The sequence below is a fragment of the Centropristis striata genome, chromosome 19 (assembly GCF_030273125.1).
Source record: "Centropristis striata isolate RG_2023a ecotype Rhode Island chromosome 19, C.striata_1.0, whole genome shotgun sequence".
NCBI lineage: Eukaryota > Metazoa > Chordata > Actinopteri > Perciformes > Serranidae > Centropristis > Centropristis striata.
Genome location: NC_081535.1, coordinates 25,232,055 through 25,248,492, shown reverse-complemented (window position 1 = coordinate 25,248,492; position 16,438 = coordinate 25,232,055). Strand labels below are relative to the sequence as shown.

The 16,438-nt window shown below is 36.2% G+C and overlaps 2 protein-coding genes across 2 annotated transcripts; both read left to right on the top strand.

The window, feature by feature from the left end:
- Positions 1-803: 803 nt before the first annotated feature.
- On the top strand, positions 804-8,073 carry ccdc82 (coiled-coil domain containing 82). Its single transcript, XM_059358405.1, has 2 exons — positions 804-1,735; positions 3,594-8,073. Exons 1-2 carry the CDS (start codon positions 1,175-1,177, stop codon positions 3,786-3,788), a joined length of 756 nt encoding a protein of 251 aa, XP_059214388.1. The 5' UTR covers positions 804-1,174; the 3' UTR covers positions 3,789-8,073.
- Positions 8,074-9,079: 1,006 nt separating this feature from the next.
- Positions 9,080-14,476, top strand: thap1 (THAP domain containing, apoptosis associated protein 1). The gene is made up of 3 exons (XM_059358124.1): positions 9,080-9,243; positions 11,790-11,982; positions 13,594-14,476. The coding sequence occupies exons 1-3, from the start codon at positions 9,173-9,175 to the stop codon at positions 13,999-14,001; spliced, it is 672 nt and encodes a 223-aa protein (XP_059214107.1). The 5' UTR covers positions 9,080-9,172; the 3' UTR covers positions 14,002-14,476.
- Positions 14,477-16,438: the final 1,962 nt, after the last annotated feature.

The following is a 16,438-nucleotide window of genomic DNA, read 5'->3' as shown; positions in this document are numbered from 1 at the left end:
TTGGTTTCGAGTAAAAGGCTTAAGTAAAAGCAATTGAGTGTACTTTCAGCTCTTTTTAGAACACAGAGCACCAACTAGTGGACTCAGTGGATAATGAAAAAGGTTCATGAAGCTTCTCTGGCACATCACTAGTAAACATTTCTTAAGTGGCATAAAAAGGATTCAAAAACAGACAAAAGTCCAAGACTCCAAAGGGTTAAGTAAGGGATCTGAATACTTCTTGCACCACTTATTATTTCATGTTGCATTTTTAATTTAGATTGTTCTTTATTATTATTAGTTTGGGCTTGCATGCGTTTTATGTTACTTTATACTTCGACTTCATTACATTTAGAGGCAAATATTGGACTTTTTACTCCACTACATTTAGGTGACAGCTTAAGTTACTTTACAGGTCGATATTTACCATAAAATATACATTAAAAGTGATTTGATTTGTTTTTAAAAGAAATTTAAACCTCATAACAGTATATTAAATAGTTAACATGAGTCCTGTCTTGATAAAATGAAATGCTGCTTCCATAAATGCATCTTAATAATAATCAAATAATATAATTGGAATATATAAAACAATCTGAGTGGGTCCATTCTGCATAGCGAGTACTTTTACTTTTGATACTTTGAGTACATTTTGATGCTGATACTTTTGTACTTTACTTGTAGTGGAGTAATTTCACAGTGTGGTATTAGTACTTTTACTTAAGTAAGGGATCTAAATACTTCTTCCACCACTGATTATTTCATATTGCATATTTCATTTCGACTATTATTTATTATTAGTAGTCTTCTTGTCTGTCTGTTTGTTTTATTTGTACCAGTCTTTAGTTGCAGTGGCTGCTCTCCGCCGCAGGGGGAGCCCTCTCAGTCTCTGCTCTAATTTCGTCCAGCGAAGAAGAAGTGGGAGCCACAACAATAACACACGGCTAGCTACACCGAGAAGAATATCTACTAAATGTCCCGTTTTTAGCTGGTCAGTCCAGTTTTAACTCATGCAGGCAGCAGGTTTCCGTGAGTAGTGTGCCCGGCGGTGAAGACAGGCGCCATGTTGTGCTGCTAACAGAAATAACGGGCTGTAGTTTTTGTGACGCGCATGTAATAGAAGCTAACTTTAGCATCGTATTCATCATTTTTGGGTTTTGTGTTTAATGTCAGTGGTGTGTGGAGCCGAGCAGACATGGAGAGCTTGTACAAGCGCAAAATGTTCGCGTCCATGCGGAAAACCAAAGTGGACGCGTCCAAGAAGCGGCAGATCGGCCTGCCAGCCAACATCCTGGACGACAGTGATGAAGGCTCCTTCAGCTCGTCCTCCTCCTCCTCCGGGTCCCAGTCCGACTTCCAGAGCTCCCCGGAGGAGGACAGCGAGCAGGGGCACCGGGGCCGGAGCCGGAGCGACTCCGGGGCGACCTCCAGCGACGACAGCCGCTCCGTGACCCGCAGGAAGCGCTCGTTCCTGGGGGGCGACAACAGCTCGTCGTCCTCCAGCCCCGGAGAGGAGGACTCGTCCCAGGAGGAGGAGGAGGAGCAGGGGGGCAGGAGCCAGACCAAGAGGATGGTGCAGCCGAGGAAGCGGATCAGGCTGCAGCGGCAGGACGAGTCTGACTCGGAGCATGCGGAGGAGAAGCAGAAGGAGGAGGCGGAGAAGGAGAAGAAGAGGCAGAGACACAACAAGCTGCTGGCGCTGTCCAGGAGGATGAAGGCCCGGCTCCCAAGCCGGAGGAGGAACCGCATCAAGAAGGTACAGCCACCTACTCTACACTTAAAACTAGTGATGTGCCAATGAAGCTTCATGAACCATTTTCATTATTTTGAGTCCACTAGATGGCGCTCTCTGTTCAACAAAGAGCTGAAAGCACAATCAATTACCATTGCTTCAGCCTTTTTCTTTAAACCAACAGCACCATCTAGTGGGCTCAGAAAATAATGACTGGTTCATGAGGATTAGGGCTGGGCGATATATCAATATAAAACATATATCAATATTTTTTTAAAGTGATATGGAATTAGACCATATCGCATATATCGATATAGTTGAAAAAAAATATGTCTTTCTTTAAAAAAAAGGACTGCTCTTATATCATGTTTTTATCCAAAGCGCTTTACACTACAGACTGCGTTCTTTCACCCGTTCACACACACATTCATACTGGTGCTCTTACTAGGGTTTGTCATATTTAGTTCTTTTGTAATGTTCATTATTCTTTTCTCATATAAATATATTTATTTCAGAAAAAGATTGGCCTATTTTATTTCATAGGCTATTTTTATTTAAGATATTGTTTTTACTTAAATGTGCACTTTATGGAGCTTTGATTAAAAAAACAAAAAAAAAAAACAACTACATTTAGAGGCAAATATTGTACTTTTTACTCCACTACATTTATCTGACAGCTTTAGTAACTTTTCAGGTCGAGGTTTAACATAAAATATACATTAAAAGTGATTTGACTTGTTTTTAAAATAAATTTAAACCTCATAACAGTATATTAAATAGTTAACATGAGCCCTGTCCATTCTGCATAGCGAGTACTTTTACTTTTGATACTTTGAGTACATTTTGATGCTGATACTTTTGTACTTTAGTACTTTTCTACTCACAGTGTTGTATTAGTACTTTTACATAAGTAAGGGATCTGAATACTTCTTCCACCACTGATTAGGATTAGGGCTGGGCGATATATCGATTTAAAAAATATATTGATATATTTTATATGCGATATGGAATTAGACCATATCGCATATATCAATATAGTTCTATTTTTTCTTTCTTTGTATATAAATGCTGCTCTTACTAGGGTTTGTCATATGTGGTTTTTCTGTAATGTTCGTAATTCTTTTCTCATATAAATATATTTATTTCAGAAAGAGATTGGCCTATTTTATTTCAAAGGCTATTTTTATTTAAGATATTTTTTCTTTTAAATGTGCACTTTATGGAGCTTTGATCTTAAAAAAAGGTTCTCTTGTTGCTAACAGTATTTATGTTCACTTAAATATATGGTTTCAATAAAACTACTTGTGACATGACATATTTGACTTTGACTGAACATTTGCTCTCACTTTGCAATAAAAATATCAGGATATATATCGTAAAATGTATTGGGATATGACTTTTGGTCCATATCACCCAGCCCTAATTAGGATACATTTTCTATTCCTCCTGATTTATAATAATGAAAATGAAAAAGCAGTTTACTTTCTTATTTCACATTTTCATTTCTGAGTCTTTACTGAAGGCAGTCTTTATAATTTTTAAATGTATTTTTTTAAGTGTCATTAATTTGTGAAAAAGTGGATTAAATATTCTGGTCGCTAAAAAAAAAAGAGAATGCACATAATATCAATAAACGAATGAGCTCTATAAAAACAAAAGTTAATAGTTTTTGTACGGTCTTAAAATAATATTTGTCAAAAAGTAGAAGCAAACTGTCGCATTGGATTTAATTTACATGCTAGGAAATGTCCCAAAACTGTCAGTTTTAGGTTTATGAATATGTTAATTAGTTCTGTTTGATTGTCTGAAATCAAACCAATCATTGCACTTTTTCAGCAGCCATGAAATTAAAGTCCTGAAATGTTTTTGTTTGTGTTTTCAGGGTGCGGGCGATGGGGACGAGTCCAAAGACGGTGAGGATGAGGCTGGTGGTGATGAAGATGGAGCTGGAGGAGAAAACGGCAACAATAAACCGGCTGCAGAAGGAGACGGAGAGGAGGAGAAAGACACAGACGAAGAAGAAGAGGAGGAAGAAGAAGAAGAAGAGGAGGAGGGGAAGAAGAAGAAGAAGAAGTAGTTCCACTCCATGATTCAGAACAGAGTTTGAATGTGAAGAACTGAATACTTAAACGATCTGAAAATGACTTCTAGCTGTTACTTTGTACAGTTTTTTCCCCCTGCAGCATTTAAAACAAAAACACTAAGAACTGGAGTTGCAAGATTTTCACTCTCATATCTTGTTGCTATAGGAACAGACATTTGTGAAATGCAACAAAGATGTGCAGATGATTTTTGACCGCCTAGTTGACCGTTATTATGTATTTGTGAGGGAAGCAGAGCCTGAAATGGGACGCAGCTTTAGAGCGATGCTGAGAAAAAAGTGGCTTGTGGATTTGCCGCTCCTGCTTCAGTGTCGTGATAACTGTTAGTGGTAAACCCTGCTGATCTACTGACACATGACAAGTCAATTTAGTTTTATTCATATATCCCAAAGGTGCTTACCCCAGCTGTTGGTCCCGTGTTAAGGCTGATACATACTCCACAAGAACAGAGAAATGTGTTCTCTCTCCCAGGGCTGCAAGAAGATAATTTTGTTCTTGCAGCCCTGGGAGAGAAAACACATTTCTCTGTTCTTGATACATCATCTGAGCCAAACTTTGTTCTTGTGTAGTGTCCAAGAACTATTGTTTGATTGGTCAGAAATTTGAATGAGACGTGTGCTACAGTGTGAGGGCCCTGTGAGGAGTTCTGCAGTGGAGTTTATCGTGAAGTATGAAATGTCCTGGCCAGAAATAACTTTCTTGTTCTTGCCACCTGGAGAACAAGAAATTTCAAATTTCTAGTGATGTGTCAGTGAATCCTAATGAACCATTTTCATTATTTTCTGAGCCCACTAGATGGCGCTCTCTGTTCAACAAAGAGCTGAAAGCACACTCAATCACCATAGCTTCAGCCTTTTTCTTTAAACCAACAGCACCATCAAGTATTCACGAGGCTTCATTGGCACATCACTAAAAGGGCTTTACACTGGCAGCTATTGTGCAAAGCTGGTGTTAATGTGGACATGGTATAAGTTAACATTGCTAGCTTTAGCTATCTGCTTTCCCAATGGAGGGCAAACAAAATGACGTAATTTTGAAGGCCAACCCAGAAATTGGTTTAAAGAAAAAGGCTGAAGCTATGGTAATTGAGTGTGCTTTCAGCTCTTTGTTGAACAGAGAGCACCATCTAGTGGACTAAGAAAATAATGACAATGGTTCATGAGGCTTCACTGGCACATCACTACTAGTTAGTGTAGCCTGTTGGACATATAGTCATGGAAAAAATTATTAGACCCCACTTGTTTTCTTCAATTTCTTGTTCATTTTAATTCCATTCCATGGTTTTCTTGATAATAACCAAAATCATTATCAAGAAAACCATGTTAAATGTCTAGATATCAGCTTTTAAATTAATTTCTTATGAGCTATTTTTGTCCTAATTATTATTTGTCCAAACAAATGTACCTTAAGTTGTACCAGGCATTAAAATGATCAGGAAATTGAAGAAAACAAGGGTGATCTAATAATTTTTTCCATGACTATATGTAAGAATATAAGAGGATTGCCTTTAATAAGAGGTATTGTCAGTAGATCAGCAGCGGCAGCATACCAATAACGGTTCATTCATAAGTGACAGATGAGTGTCATGCCATCAGACACTTTTTAATGTCCGGCACGATGCAGGTCAAGTGTTGGTTCGAGCAGAGCTGCTGCTCCAGAGGCTTTACATTGTGTTTCTGCTGCTTCATCAGTGTCAGCTGACTGTTGGCGGGACAGTGAATTTTGCTTGGCTAAAAAAAACTCGGTGTAAATGATGACGACACTGAACCGATCAAATATTCTTTATCCATTTATTGTTAAATAGTCAAAGGCAACAGAATGTGTTAATGAAACCCGGGTGAGGCCCCTGGGTACTGCAGTATTCACACACATTCAACGACCCAGCTAACAGCGCTAAAATCCGTCTGTGTTGCACTTTTCTTCCCTTTTATTTACTTTTTCTGTTCGTATAAGAGATCAAATCACAGACAGTTTTTTTTTAAATTGTGACGAAACCACTCTGAGCGGAGGATCTAGACCGAATGATTTCAAGCACAAACTTATTTTACAGAAGCCTTTTAGTTAGTGATGTGCCAGTGAAGCCTCATGAACCATTGTCATTATTTTATGAGCCCACTAGATGGTGCTGTTGGTTTAAAGAAAAGGGCTGAAGCTATGGTAATTGAGTGTGCTTTCAGCACTTTGTTGAACAGAGAGCACCATCTAGTGGGCTCAGAAAATAATGACAATGGTTCATGAGGCTTCACTGGCACATCACTACTTTTAGTTGTTACTGTTTCAAAGGCAATGTTTGCAGAATTTTTTTGGTGGTTTTGTCCATCTCGTCTGTGAGTTATCGGTACATCTGATCGAGCTTCTGCAATGTGAGGATTTGCAGCTTTTTTAATTTTTTTTCTGTTTTCCATTGTTGAATGTATTTGGCTTTGAACTGTCGGTTTGACAAAAGAAATACACCTGAAGATGTCGTCTTGGACTTGGAAAAGTGTCATTGACATTCACTTTTTCACTATTTTCTCACATTTAACAGCAAGAAAAGAATTAACTGAGAGAATAATTTCCATGGTGAGTCCAAGTCAGCACAAACATTCATTATTTTTATAGGAAAGACATTGTCAACCATAAAGCATTCACTTACTTGCTTTATCCAGTGTAACTGGTTTAGAATGACCAACTGTAAGTATGGAAGCTTGGTCATTGTTCAAGAAAAGTCTCTGGCTTTGGATGTTAATGGTCGAGGACCTTTGACTCCTTCCCAGTCGATGTGACTGGTCTGGAAGCCAGTTGACCAAAAGATCACCCAGCCTGTGGTGTGGGCTCTAAAAAGTAGTGATGTGCCAATGAAGCTTCATGAACCATTTTCATTCTCTGTTCAACAAAGAGGTGAAGGCATGCTCAATAACTAATGCATTAGCCTTTTTCTTTGAGCCCACTAGATGGTGCTATTGGTTTAGACAATAATGAAAATAGTTCATGAGGCTTCATTGGCACATCACTACTAAAAAAACCTCCAAAGACGGTGCATGTATTGTAAAAACAAAACAAAAAACAACTTACAGTCATGGAAAAAAATATTGGAGCACCTTTTTTTTCAATTTCTTGTTCATTTTAATGCCTGGTACAACTAAAGGTACATTTGTTTGGACAAATATAATGATAACACAAATAGCTGATAAGAGTTTAATTGAAAAGCTGATATCTAGACATTTAACATGGTTTTCTTGACAATAACCAAAATCATTATCAAGAAAACCATGGAAAATGGTAAATTAAACTCTTTTTTTTTAAATATAGCTATTGGATAGCTATTTTAATTATTAGTATATTTGTCCAAACAAATGTACCTTTATTTGTACCAGGCGTTTAAAATGAACAAGAAATCGAAGAAAACAAGGCTGGTCCAATAATTTTGTCCATGAATGTAGAAATAACCTAAGAGTTTGGAGGTTCTTCTTACCCTAAACTCACAGATCCCAAAAAAACTTTATATTTTCCAGTGAAATGTCATCATAGCTGACAGGAAAGATGGACGGAACTATCAGAATAAAATTAAAATAAACATTTTCATACATACATGTCATCAGAGATGCTTTTTGCACTTGCTGAGAGCATTTAACTTATGTTAATGTAAACATATAAATGTAACAGCAGAAGAAACAGTGTTTTTAGATTTAATTTGGGCAGCCCCCTTTAAAAACTATCCTTGTATTTTTCTATTTATTTATTTCTCTAAAGTCTGTTACAGTGCTGCAGTTGTGTGCTGATGTATGAATTGGACAAATAATGTCCCTGATCAGAAGTTCCTTTTTAGATAGTCCCTTCATTCCTTGTTGCCTTCTCCTCTTTTCTCCCTTCTTTTGGTCTTTTCCTGCTTCTTTTTTCCGTTTCTTCTACTGTGTAATAGTGTATTTAAGTCCAGTCATATAGACAGGGAAAAAAGACTCCCGTAATTATAAGCTCAGCCTGTTTTTGCAGATATTTGAGCTTTGACAGCTGCAAGTAAGCTACTATCTGGTAAGAAACTGAGCTGTAAATGTTTTTTATGACCAGTTTTCAGTCTGCTGTTCCAGCTGAATCTACAGAGGGTGAAGAGCCTTGTGGCCTTTTTTTGCTTTTTGCTCAACGAGTGGACTCTGTAGTCATGAAAAGTGCACACACGTCATGGTTGTTGTGATCTGTTGCTGTATAAAGCTCTTCAGACCAACCTGCCCCATTGAAAACACCTCTTTTATTATAATAAAGTTTCTTTTTTTGACCAACAAATTTTGGTGTTGGAAATCATCATATCTTAACTTTTATAGTACAAAACTACATTTGCCATGAATCAGCCTGCCCTAGCTGAAAAATATTGCTGATTTATTTTTATATGTGAAAACTGAAAGACTTAATGCTGAATCCCCATTTTAATGTAAAACATTTAGTTCACATGCACAACTACATCTCCCATAATCCTTTGCAACTTCATACAGGGATTTCATTCCCTCAGCCAAAAATATTGGCACCTTTTGCACTATTTAGTAGTTTTCTTTTTCTTTTCTTTTGCGTTTACAAAGTTATTGAAATTAAAAAGTTTCAGTATTAACATGTGTACTTCTTCAAGTTTACATATTCACACTTCCATCAACAATGACTAGCAACAATAACAGCTATTGGTGCCAGTATTACTGTATACAAGTTGATAACTACAGTATTTTTGTATATAACATGAAGAGGGCATTTGTTTTCACATTCAGCATCTGTTTTGTAGTGAGAAATAACTGAGCAGAAGCAAACCAGGATTATTTGAAGTGATAGAATCTTAAAGAAACAAACAAAAAAAATCTAATTGTTAATATCTAAGCACATTAATTGATAGATATGATTGATAGATAGATATATAAGCAGTAAAAAAAGATGTTTCTGTGAGATTTGCAGAAATTGCAGACATTTTAATCTATATTAATCTAGGTGTGATAGATTAATTAGAAGGATATTTTAGAAAGGCTTTCTTTACAATTATGGTTTATTTTAACAGCGAGACAGAATATTAAAAAAATATCTATCTATCCAGAAAATCACATTATTTAAAAGTTATACGTTTATTTGCATTTGGTTGAGTGAAAATTATTTGTCAGTGGGAACATTTTTGCAAAAATACCGTGAATTAGATCGTGAATTATGTCTCCACTTGGCGATCATTGTGAGGTATTACGTTAACGTGTTCGGCCAATCAGATGCGACAACATAACTCGCGTCACGCCCGCTCCTCCGCCGCCATGTTTGTTAGTGGCAGTGAAGCCTATGTGGAAGGTGAGGAGGCGCACCAGCGGAGGTTCGTGGAGTTCCAGTCCGGGCCTTGGTGAGTGTCGTCCGGGCAGCAGCCATGGTTCAGACGTGCTCAGCGTACGGCTGTAAGAACCGCTACCACAAAGAAAAAGACATTTCCTTCCACAAGTAAGTTCATTTAAACGACCTATGTGCGCAGATTGGCGTCCAAACATAGTGGATAAACACTGTTGTACTGGTGAAGAGTGCCAAGAGAGTTCACCAGACTCCGTTTACTAATCTGGCTTATTAACGCTTAACTGCTCCTCGTCAATAATGCACGGGTGGTAGAATCTGACTTAAGGCATTTATTGTAACAATAGATTCTACTGATGAAATCGGCTGACAAACAATTCACCAAGCACCAGGTTACTTTGGTAAAATTAAGGTCTTGTATCAAGTGCGCCCGAAAACCGCACAGCCCCCGTTCTCCAAAGTAACAAGTTAACCTATATCATGTCTACGGCGGCGATACCTTGCCTCTCCGGTTTCGGTGTAATTAAAACTTGGCATATTAACTGTTTCACACTTTTCTATACACCGAATTTACCAGGACATAATATATGTTCTTAAAAACGCTCAATGTCATATTTTCCAACGTGATTTCTCTATCTAGAAACACGGTAATCGTTAACGAGACTAATTGTGATTGGGGTTCTGTTAGAGTTCTTAGTGAGTTGGCGCTTGTTGGCTGTCAAGCTAATGTTAGCTTGAAGTCTACTTAGCTGAATTATGGTAAACATGTGGAGAGCTGGTGGGTTTGGCCCGACACGAGCTGAACCAGAAGTATACTTACAACACAAGTTATTGAGTTATTGATATTCAGTTGAAACTGTCTTTTGTAGTTTATTAGTCTGCAGCCTGCTGATTGTTAACTATTAAGATAGGAAGTTAAATTCCCTGCGAGTCCCAGCAGGTTAATAAACAAGGCACTGTCATCCAGTTGACTGTTGATTGGTGAATCCTTTATTATTATTATTATTATTATTATTATTAATATTATTATTAATAATAATAATAATAATAATAATAATAATAGTAACCACTTGATGCACAACATGGGTCTAAAGTGACCCAACTAAGTTTTTATATTCTATATCTTTGCGATAAATTAATTTCATCATTCAGTATTGCAGGTTTTCCTCAAATAACTTGTTTTTGATCATCATACATCCTATTTTTTTGTTTTCATTTCTTACTTTTTAAATGAAACCCCTTTTTTTATCGATACGCTTCAAATGCACAAGGTAATTTTTAACCCATGTTGTGCATTAGAAGGTGTTTATATGTTGTCATTTATTGACCAATTTAAAACCTGACAAAGGAGACACAAATATTAACTATCCTATTTTGTTAAATTGGTGTTTTTCCAATGGAAATTATTATTCGGTGGCTCTCAAAGTCTCAAATGTTAAAATATGTGCTTTTTCCAATGTAATCTGGTGGTTCTAACAGCTCTTTTAAAGCTAAACCTTAAAAATAAGACAAACATAGTTACATTACATTACATTACATGTCATTTAGCAGACGCTTTTTTTCCAAAGCGACTTACAATAAGTTAGTTACACATATACTCAAATTGTTAATTTAGTGTGTCACTTTTTGTATCACTATGCTTCTAATGCGCAAGGTCATTTTTGACCCGTGTGTAAACTTGATGTAATAATACAAAAACAATATTTCTTCATAAAGTATGAAAGGAAAAATGGATCTAATGATCTGTTGTAATGAAAAAAAGTTATAGTGAATAGATAATTGATAATCAGACAATGAACTGATTAACATCATCAGTGGTGGAATGTAACTAAGTACATTTACTCAAGTTCTGTACTTAAGTACAATTTGGAGGTACTTGTTCTTAACTTTTTAAATTTAAAATTCATTTAAAATGATAAATGATAAATACAGGTTTATAAATTAAGCCACATGTATCAAGTAGTTATCCAATTGATGATGATAAAATATATCTAAATATATTTAGCATCTATCCTACAGTCTTGGAAAAATTATTAGACCATTTTTTCTTCAATTTCTTGTTAATTTTAATGCCTCGTACAACTAAAGGTACATTTGTTTGGACAAATATAATGATAACAACAAAAATAGCTGATAAGAGTTTAATTTAAGAGCTGATATCTAGACATTTTCCATGGTTTTCTTGATAATGATTTTAGTTATCATGAATAAAAACATAGAAAATGTCTAGATATCAGCTCTTGAATTAAACTCTTATCAGCTATTTTTGTTATCATTATATGAACAAGAAATTGTGTTATGTGTCATGTTTTCCATGACTATATTAAGTAGTTCAATGAGCCCTACATTGATGCAATTATTAAATGTATCGATATTAATAATCTTATAATATATTTGGAATATTTAAAATGATCTGAGTGGGTCCATTCTGCAGAGGGAATACTTTTCCTTTTGATATTTTAAGTACATTTTGATGCTGATACTTTTGTACTTTTACTGAAGTAAAATATGAATACAGGACTTTTACTTTTAGTGGAGTAATTTCACAGTGTAGTATTAGTACTTTTACTTAAGAGATCTGAATACTTCTTCCACCACTATATATCATATATTATTAATAATCAAACTAGGAACTAATTGATATCTAATTGATGATGATAAAATATATATCTTCGGCATATTTCTATATATTTTTCCAGGTTTCCTCTGGCGCGGCCAGATGTTTGTGGTAAATGGGTGGCAGCGATGAGGAGAAACAACTTCAAGCCGACAAAGTACAGCAACATCTGCTCGCAGCACTTCACCAAAGACTGCTTCAAGAGAGAGTGCAACAATCGGGTCCTGAAGGAGAACGCAGTGCCGTCGCTCTTCACCTTCAACCTCAACATCAAGGTGAAGCGAGACGAGACGAGATTTTAAGAAAACTACAATGACACAATCTATGACTGGACCAACAGACTTTTATTTCACCCTTAATAGGACACTCATTGAAATACTTGCAAATTCCAAATTTCAACCCTAGAGAATATTGGAGGATATTACATCCAGTCAGAATGTGTAAAAAAACATACGGAACCAGGGGAGGGGGGGTAATATTTTGAGAAAAAAGTGTACGAGATTAAAGTGGCAAATCAACGAGAAAAAAATGTGCAGATTTATGAGATTTAAAGTGGTGAATCTGGGAAAAAGAAGTTGCTTTTTTTCCCACTTTTTTCTCGTAAATCTGCAACTTTTTTCGCACAGATTTGCCACTTTAAATCTCTTAAATCTGTGACTTTTTTTCTTGTAGATTTGCCACTTTAATCTAGTAAACTTTTTTTCTCAAAATATTACCCCCCTCCCCCGGGTCCATATGTTTTTTTAATTTTTTTTACTTTAATCTAGTAAATTTGCACCCCCTGGTTTGTATTTTTATTCATACTTGGCCCTAATATGCCTTCATAGTCAAGTTCTCCTGGTACAAGTCACTGAAGAGTAACTCGTGCGACTGTTTCTTGCAGAATATTTTTCTAAATGTTTCATTTTTACATTGGAGGTCAAGGTCAATAAAGTTAATATTATTATATTATTATCATACTAATTGGTCAGATGTCATGGTGTCACCGTCTGTGACGTAGCCTGATCTTTACTGATTAGCTGGAAGAAATCCATGTGGTTTTACGACCAAACAGAGAGACATGGGGACCTCATTTTGATATCCACTGAAGTTACCAAATATAGTTATTCGCCTGATAAAGGGTTAACCGAGTTGCACATGCATTTTGAAATGTTTTATTATAACTCTTTACATGCATGATGTAAGCATGAACTTTTAATAGACTTCTTCTTCCACAAATTGAAACTAAAACTAACATTTTATAAAAGTTAAAATAAAAAAATAAAATGCCCCAAAGGGATTAATGAGACTCCGGAGGTGATGTATGGTTTTCAACCGTCGCGTAATCGCTTAGCGACAGTTTCGACCGTGATCTGACATCCAAAAATGAACAATGCTTTCAAAACATAAGTTTCACTAAAAGTCGGCATTCCCATCAAGAAATTATTATGTCATTATAACTATTTTAAAAAAAATCAGGTTTTATTACTTTTTTTCCCTTTAAATTAGGCCTAATTTTGTGTATTTCACTAAAATTGACCAATAATGAAAAAAAAAAGAAGAAAATTATATATCAATGTGTTGGTCATGAGTTGCCTTAAAAGGTGGGGGGAAAAGTTGGAAATATTTTTTTTCCTACATGTCCTTAAACTAGTCTAATGTCATGGGGTCCTTTTTGACCCCTGAGGAGCATGGGTGCTATAAAAATGTATAAAACACGTAAAAAATGTATGAAGAAAGTTGAAATATATATTTTCTATAAAGGATGTAGAGGGGCACATATGCTGAATTTCAAGCAATTCTATGAAAGTTAACCTTTATTAACCCCAAGAGTACAGGAGGGTTAACTTGATGCAATTAAGTTGAGAAAGCAGCATAAGAACTCTTGTGTGTTTTCTGTCTGACAGTCGGAGTCACTGGAGGATCCTTTCCCCTCAGAGATCCACTTCCCTCTGCCTCTCCCTCTAACCTCCGAACCAGCCGTGGAGGAGGAGGACCAGGAGGAGGAGGAGCCTGGGAGGAGCCTGCCCGAGGCCCGGTGCGACACGGTGGCGGTCTCCTGCGATCACAACTACACAGCAGAAGACTCCGCTCGGCAGAAGAAACGCATCGAGCAGCTGGAGGACCAGCTGGGCAGCCTGAGGAAGAGGCTGAAGACCATGCAGCAGAAGTGTCGGCGGCAGGAGAGACAGCTAAAGAGGCTAAAGACGGCGTGTGAGGCGCCGAGGACCGGCCGGGAGCCGCCGGCAGTGTTCGGGGAGGGATACGTGATTTTACCAAAACACATCTACCACACACTCAAAGGCATCGAGTAACGAGGGACAGAAAGAGGAGATGTGTAGGCAAACTGAGCACCAGGTTCAGATCTGCTGCAGGTTCAATCTCCTGTCTGTCTGTCAGCAGCCAGACGGACTGTTGGAGAGCTGTTGAGCAAGGCAGCAAAGCTCCGAGCTGAGAGCTGACGGACTCACTTGTTCGGAAATACAAGATTGTAGGTGGATACAACAAACTTGCATATCAGTTTCTTTTTGTTTGGGCTGCAGTGAAATTACACAATCTCACTTTAAATGCATAGTTTAACCTTTTTGGTAGTGATGTGCCAGTGAAGCCTCATGAACCATTTTCATTATTTTTTTGTGAGTCCACTAGATGGCGCTCTCTGTTCAACAAAGAGCTGAAAGCACACTCAATTACTATTACTTACGCCTTTTTTTAACAGATTTTATTGATTTTTATCAAAACAAAAAACATAAACAACATATAAGTGCTCTCTATATTAACAAAGATATTGCAACAGATAGGAAAATAAACCACCATCCAAACCAAAATGACTTCAAGTACCCCACGACTGACCTCACTCCAAAAAATAGATAAATAAATAAATAAAATAAAATAAAAATAAATCAATAAAAAAAGTAAGAAAGGCAGCAATAAAAGAAAAGGGAGAAAAAAAAGAAAAAGGGGTTTCAGTCACAGTCACCCCCAGCTGTCGTATCGAAGTAAAATTAGAAATTATACTACAAATACACAAGACTATATATATATATATATATATATATATATATATATATATATATATATATATATATATATATAATTATATATATATATATATATATATATATATATATATATATATATATATATATATATAATTATATATATATATATATATATATATATATATAATTATATATGTGTGTGTGTGTATATCTCCCTTTTTATGTATAAAGCATTTTACTGTAAACCAAAGAGCACCATCTAGTGGGCTCAAAATAATGACAATGGTTCATGAGGCTTCATTGGCACATCACTATATTTGGTTTAAGTGGGAGTTCTGTGCTGAAACCATTTGTTGACATGAAACAGCTGAGTGATGTGACTGGTGTGTCGATGGAGAAACATAAGTTCTTCAAGAAACCGTTCAAACGTGTAACTCCCCCTAAAATCACATCCTGAGGATTTTATATTTGTGTTTGTGTGAGGATCTAACCATCCTAACCATTCTGACTCCAGCTCTGTACTCAGCACTTTTTGTGTGTGAAATGGCATTTATTGTCATTTCAGTTTAAAAAGGAAAAGTAACTTGATGTTTTCCTGAAAATGTTGAACTGTTCCTTCAGAGATCCTGGTTTGGTTTGGGTATTTAGTTTGCTGCTATTAAGAGAAAAAGGAAATAACAAAAAATCAAGAAGTGTGACTTTAGCATCTATCCTACAGTCTTAGAAAAATTATTAGACCAATATTTTCTTAAATTTCTTGTTAATTTGAATGCCTGGTACAACTAAAGGTACATTTGTTTGGACAAATATAATGATAACAACAAAAATAGCTGAGAAGAGTTTAATTTAAGAGCTGATATCTAGACATTGTTCATGGTCTTCTTGATAATGATTTTGGTTATTATCACGAAAACCATGGAAAATGTCTGTTAATTTTTGTTATCATTTTTGTTATTATTATATCTGTCTAAACAAATGTACCTTTAGTTGTACCAGGCATTAAAATGAACAACAAATTGTATTATGTGTCATGTTTTCCATGACTGTATTTATGTTGTTTGTCTTTAAACAATCCTTCCTCAAAGGAAGTGTAACAAATGGTACTTTTGTAATAATTTTAATTGCTTTACTTTCAGAATTTTTCTCCACATAAACATGATGCAAAAACATCGGATTTGTGTCTTTGCGTGTGTATTTTATACAGATACATGTAGGTTCAGGTTAGGGTAATAAGTAGTGATGTGCCAGTGAAGCCTCATGAACCATTGTCATTATTTTCTGAGTCCACTAGATGGTGCTCTCTGTTCAACAAAGAGCTGAAAGCACAATCAATCACCATAACTTCAGCCTTTTTCTGTAAACCAATAGCACCATCTAGTGGACTCAGAAAATAATGACAATGGTTCATGAAGCTTCATTGGCACATCACTAGTAATAAGGGTAATGGTTGGGGTGAGGCATTTAGTTGTATGGTGCTGGGTAAGGGGCTCGGGATTGGATCATGTGTCCTCACAAAGCTCGAAAAAGCATGTATTCTGAAATTGCTTTTAATATTTGTTGCATATGTGATATGTAAATATTGCTAACCATCAGTTGTGGAAGAAGTATTCAGATCCCTTACATAAGTAAAAGTACTAATACCACACTGTGAAATGATTCCACTACAAGTGAAAGTCCTGCATTCAGAACTTACTGAAGTAAAAGTACAAAAGTATCAGCATCAAAATGTACTTAGTAAAAGTACTCGTTA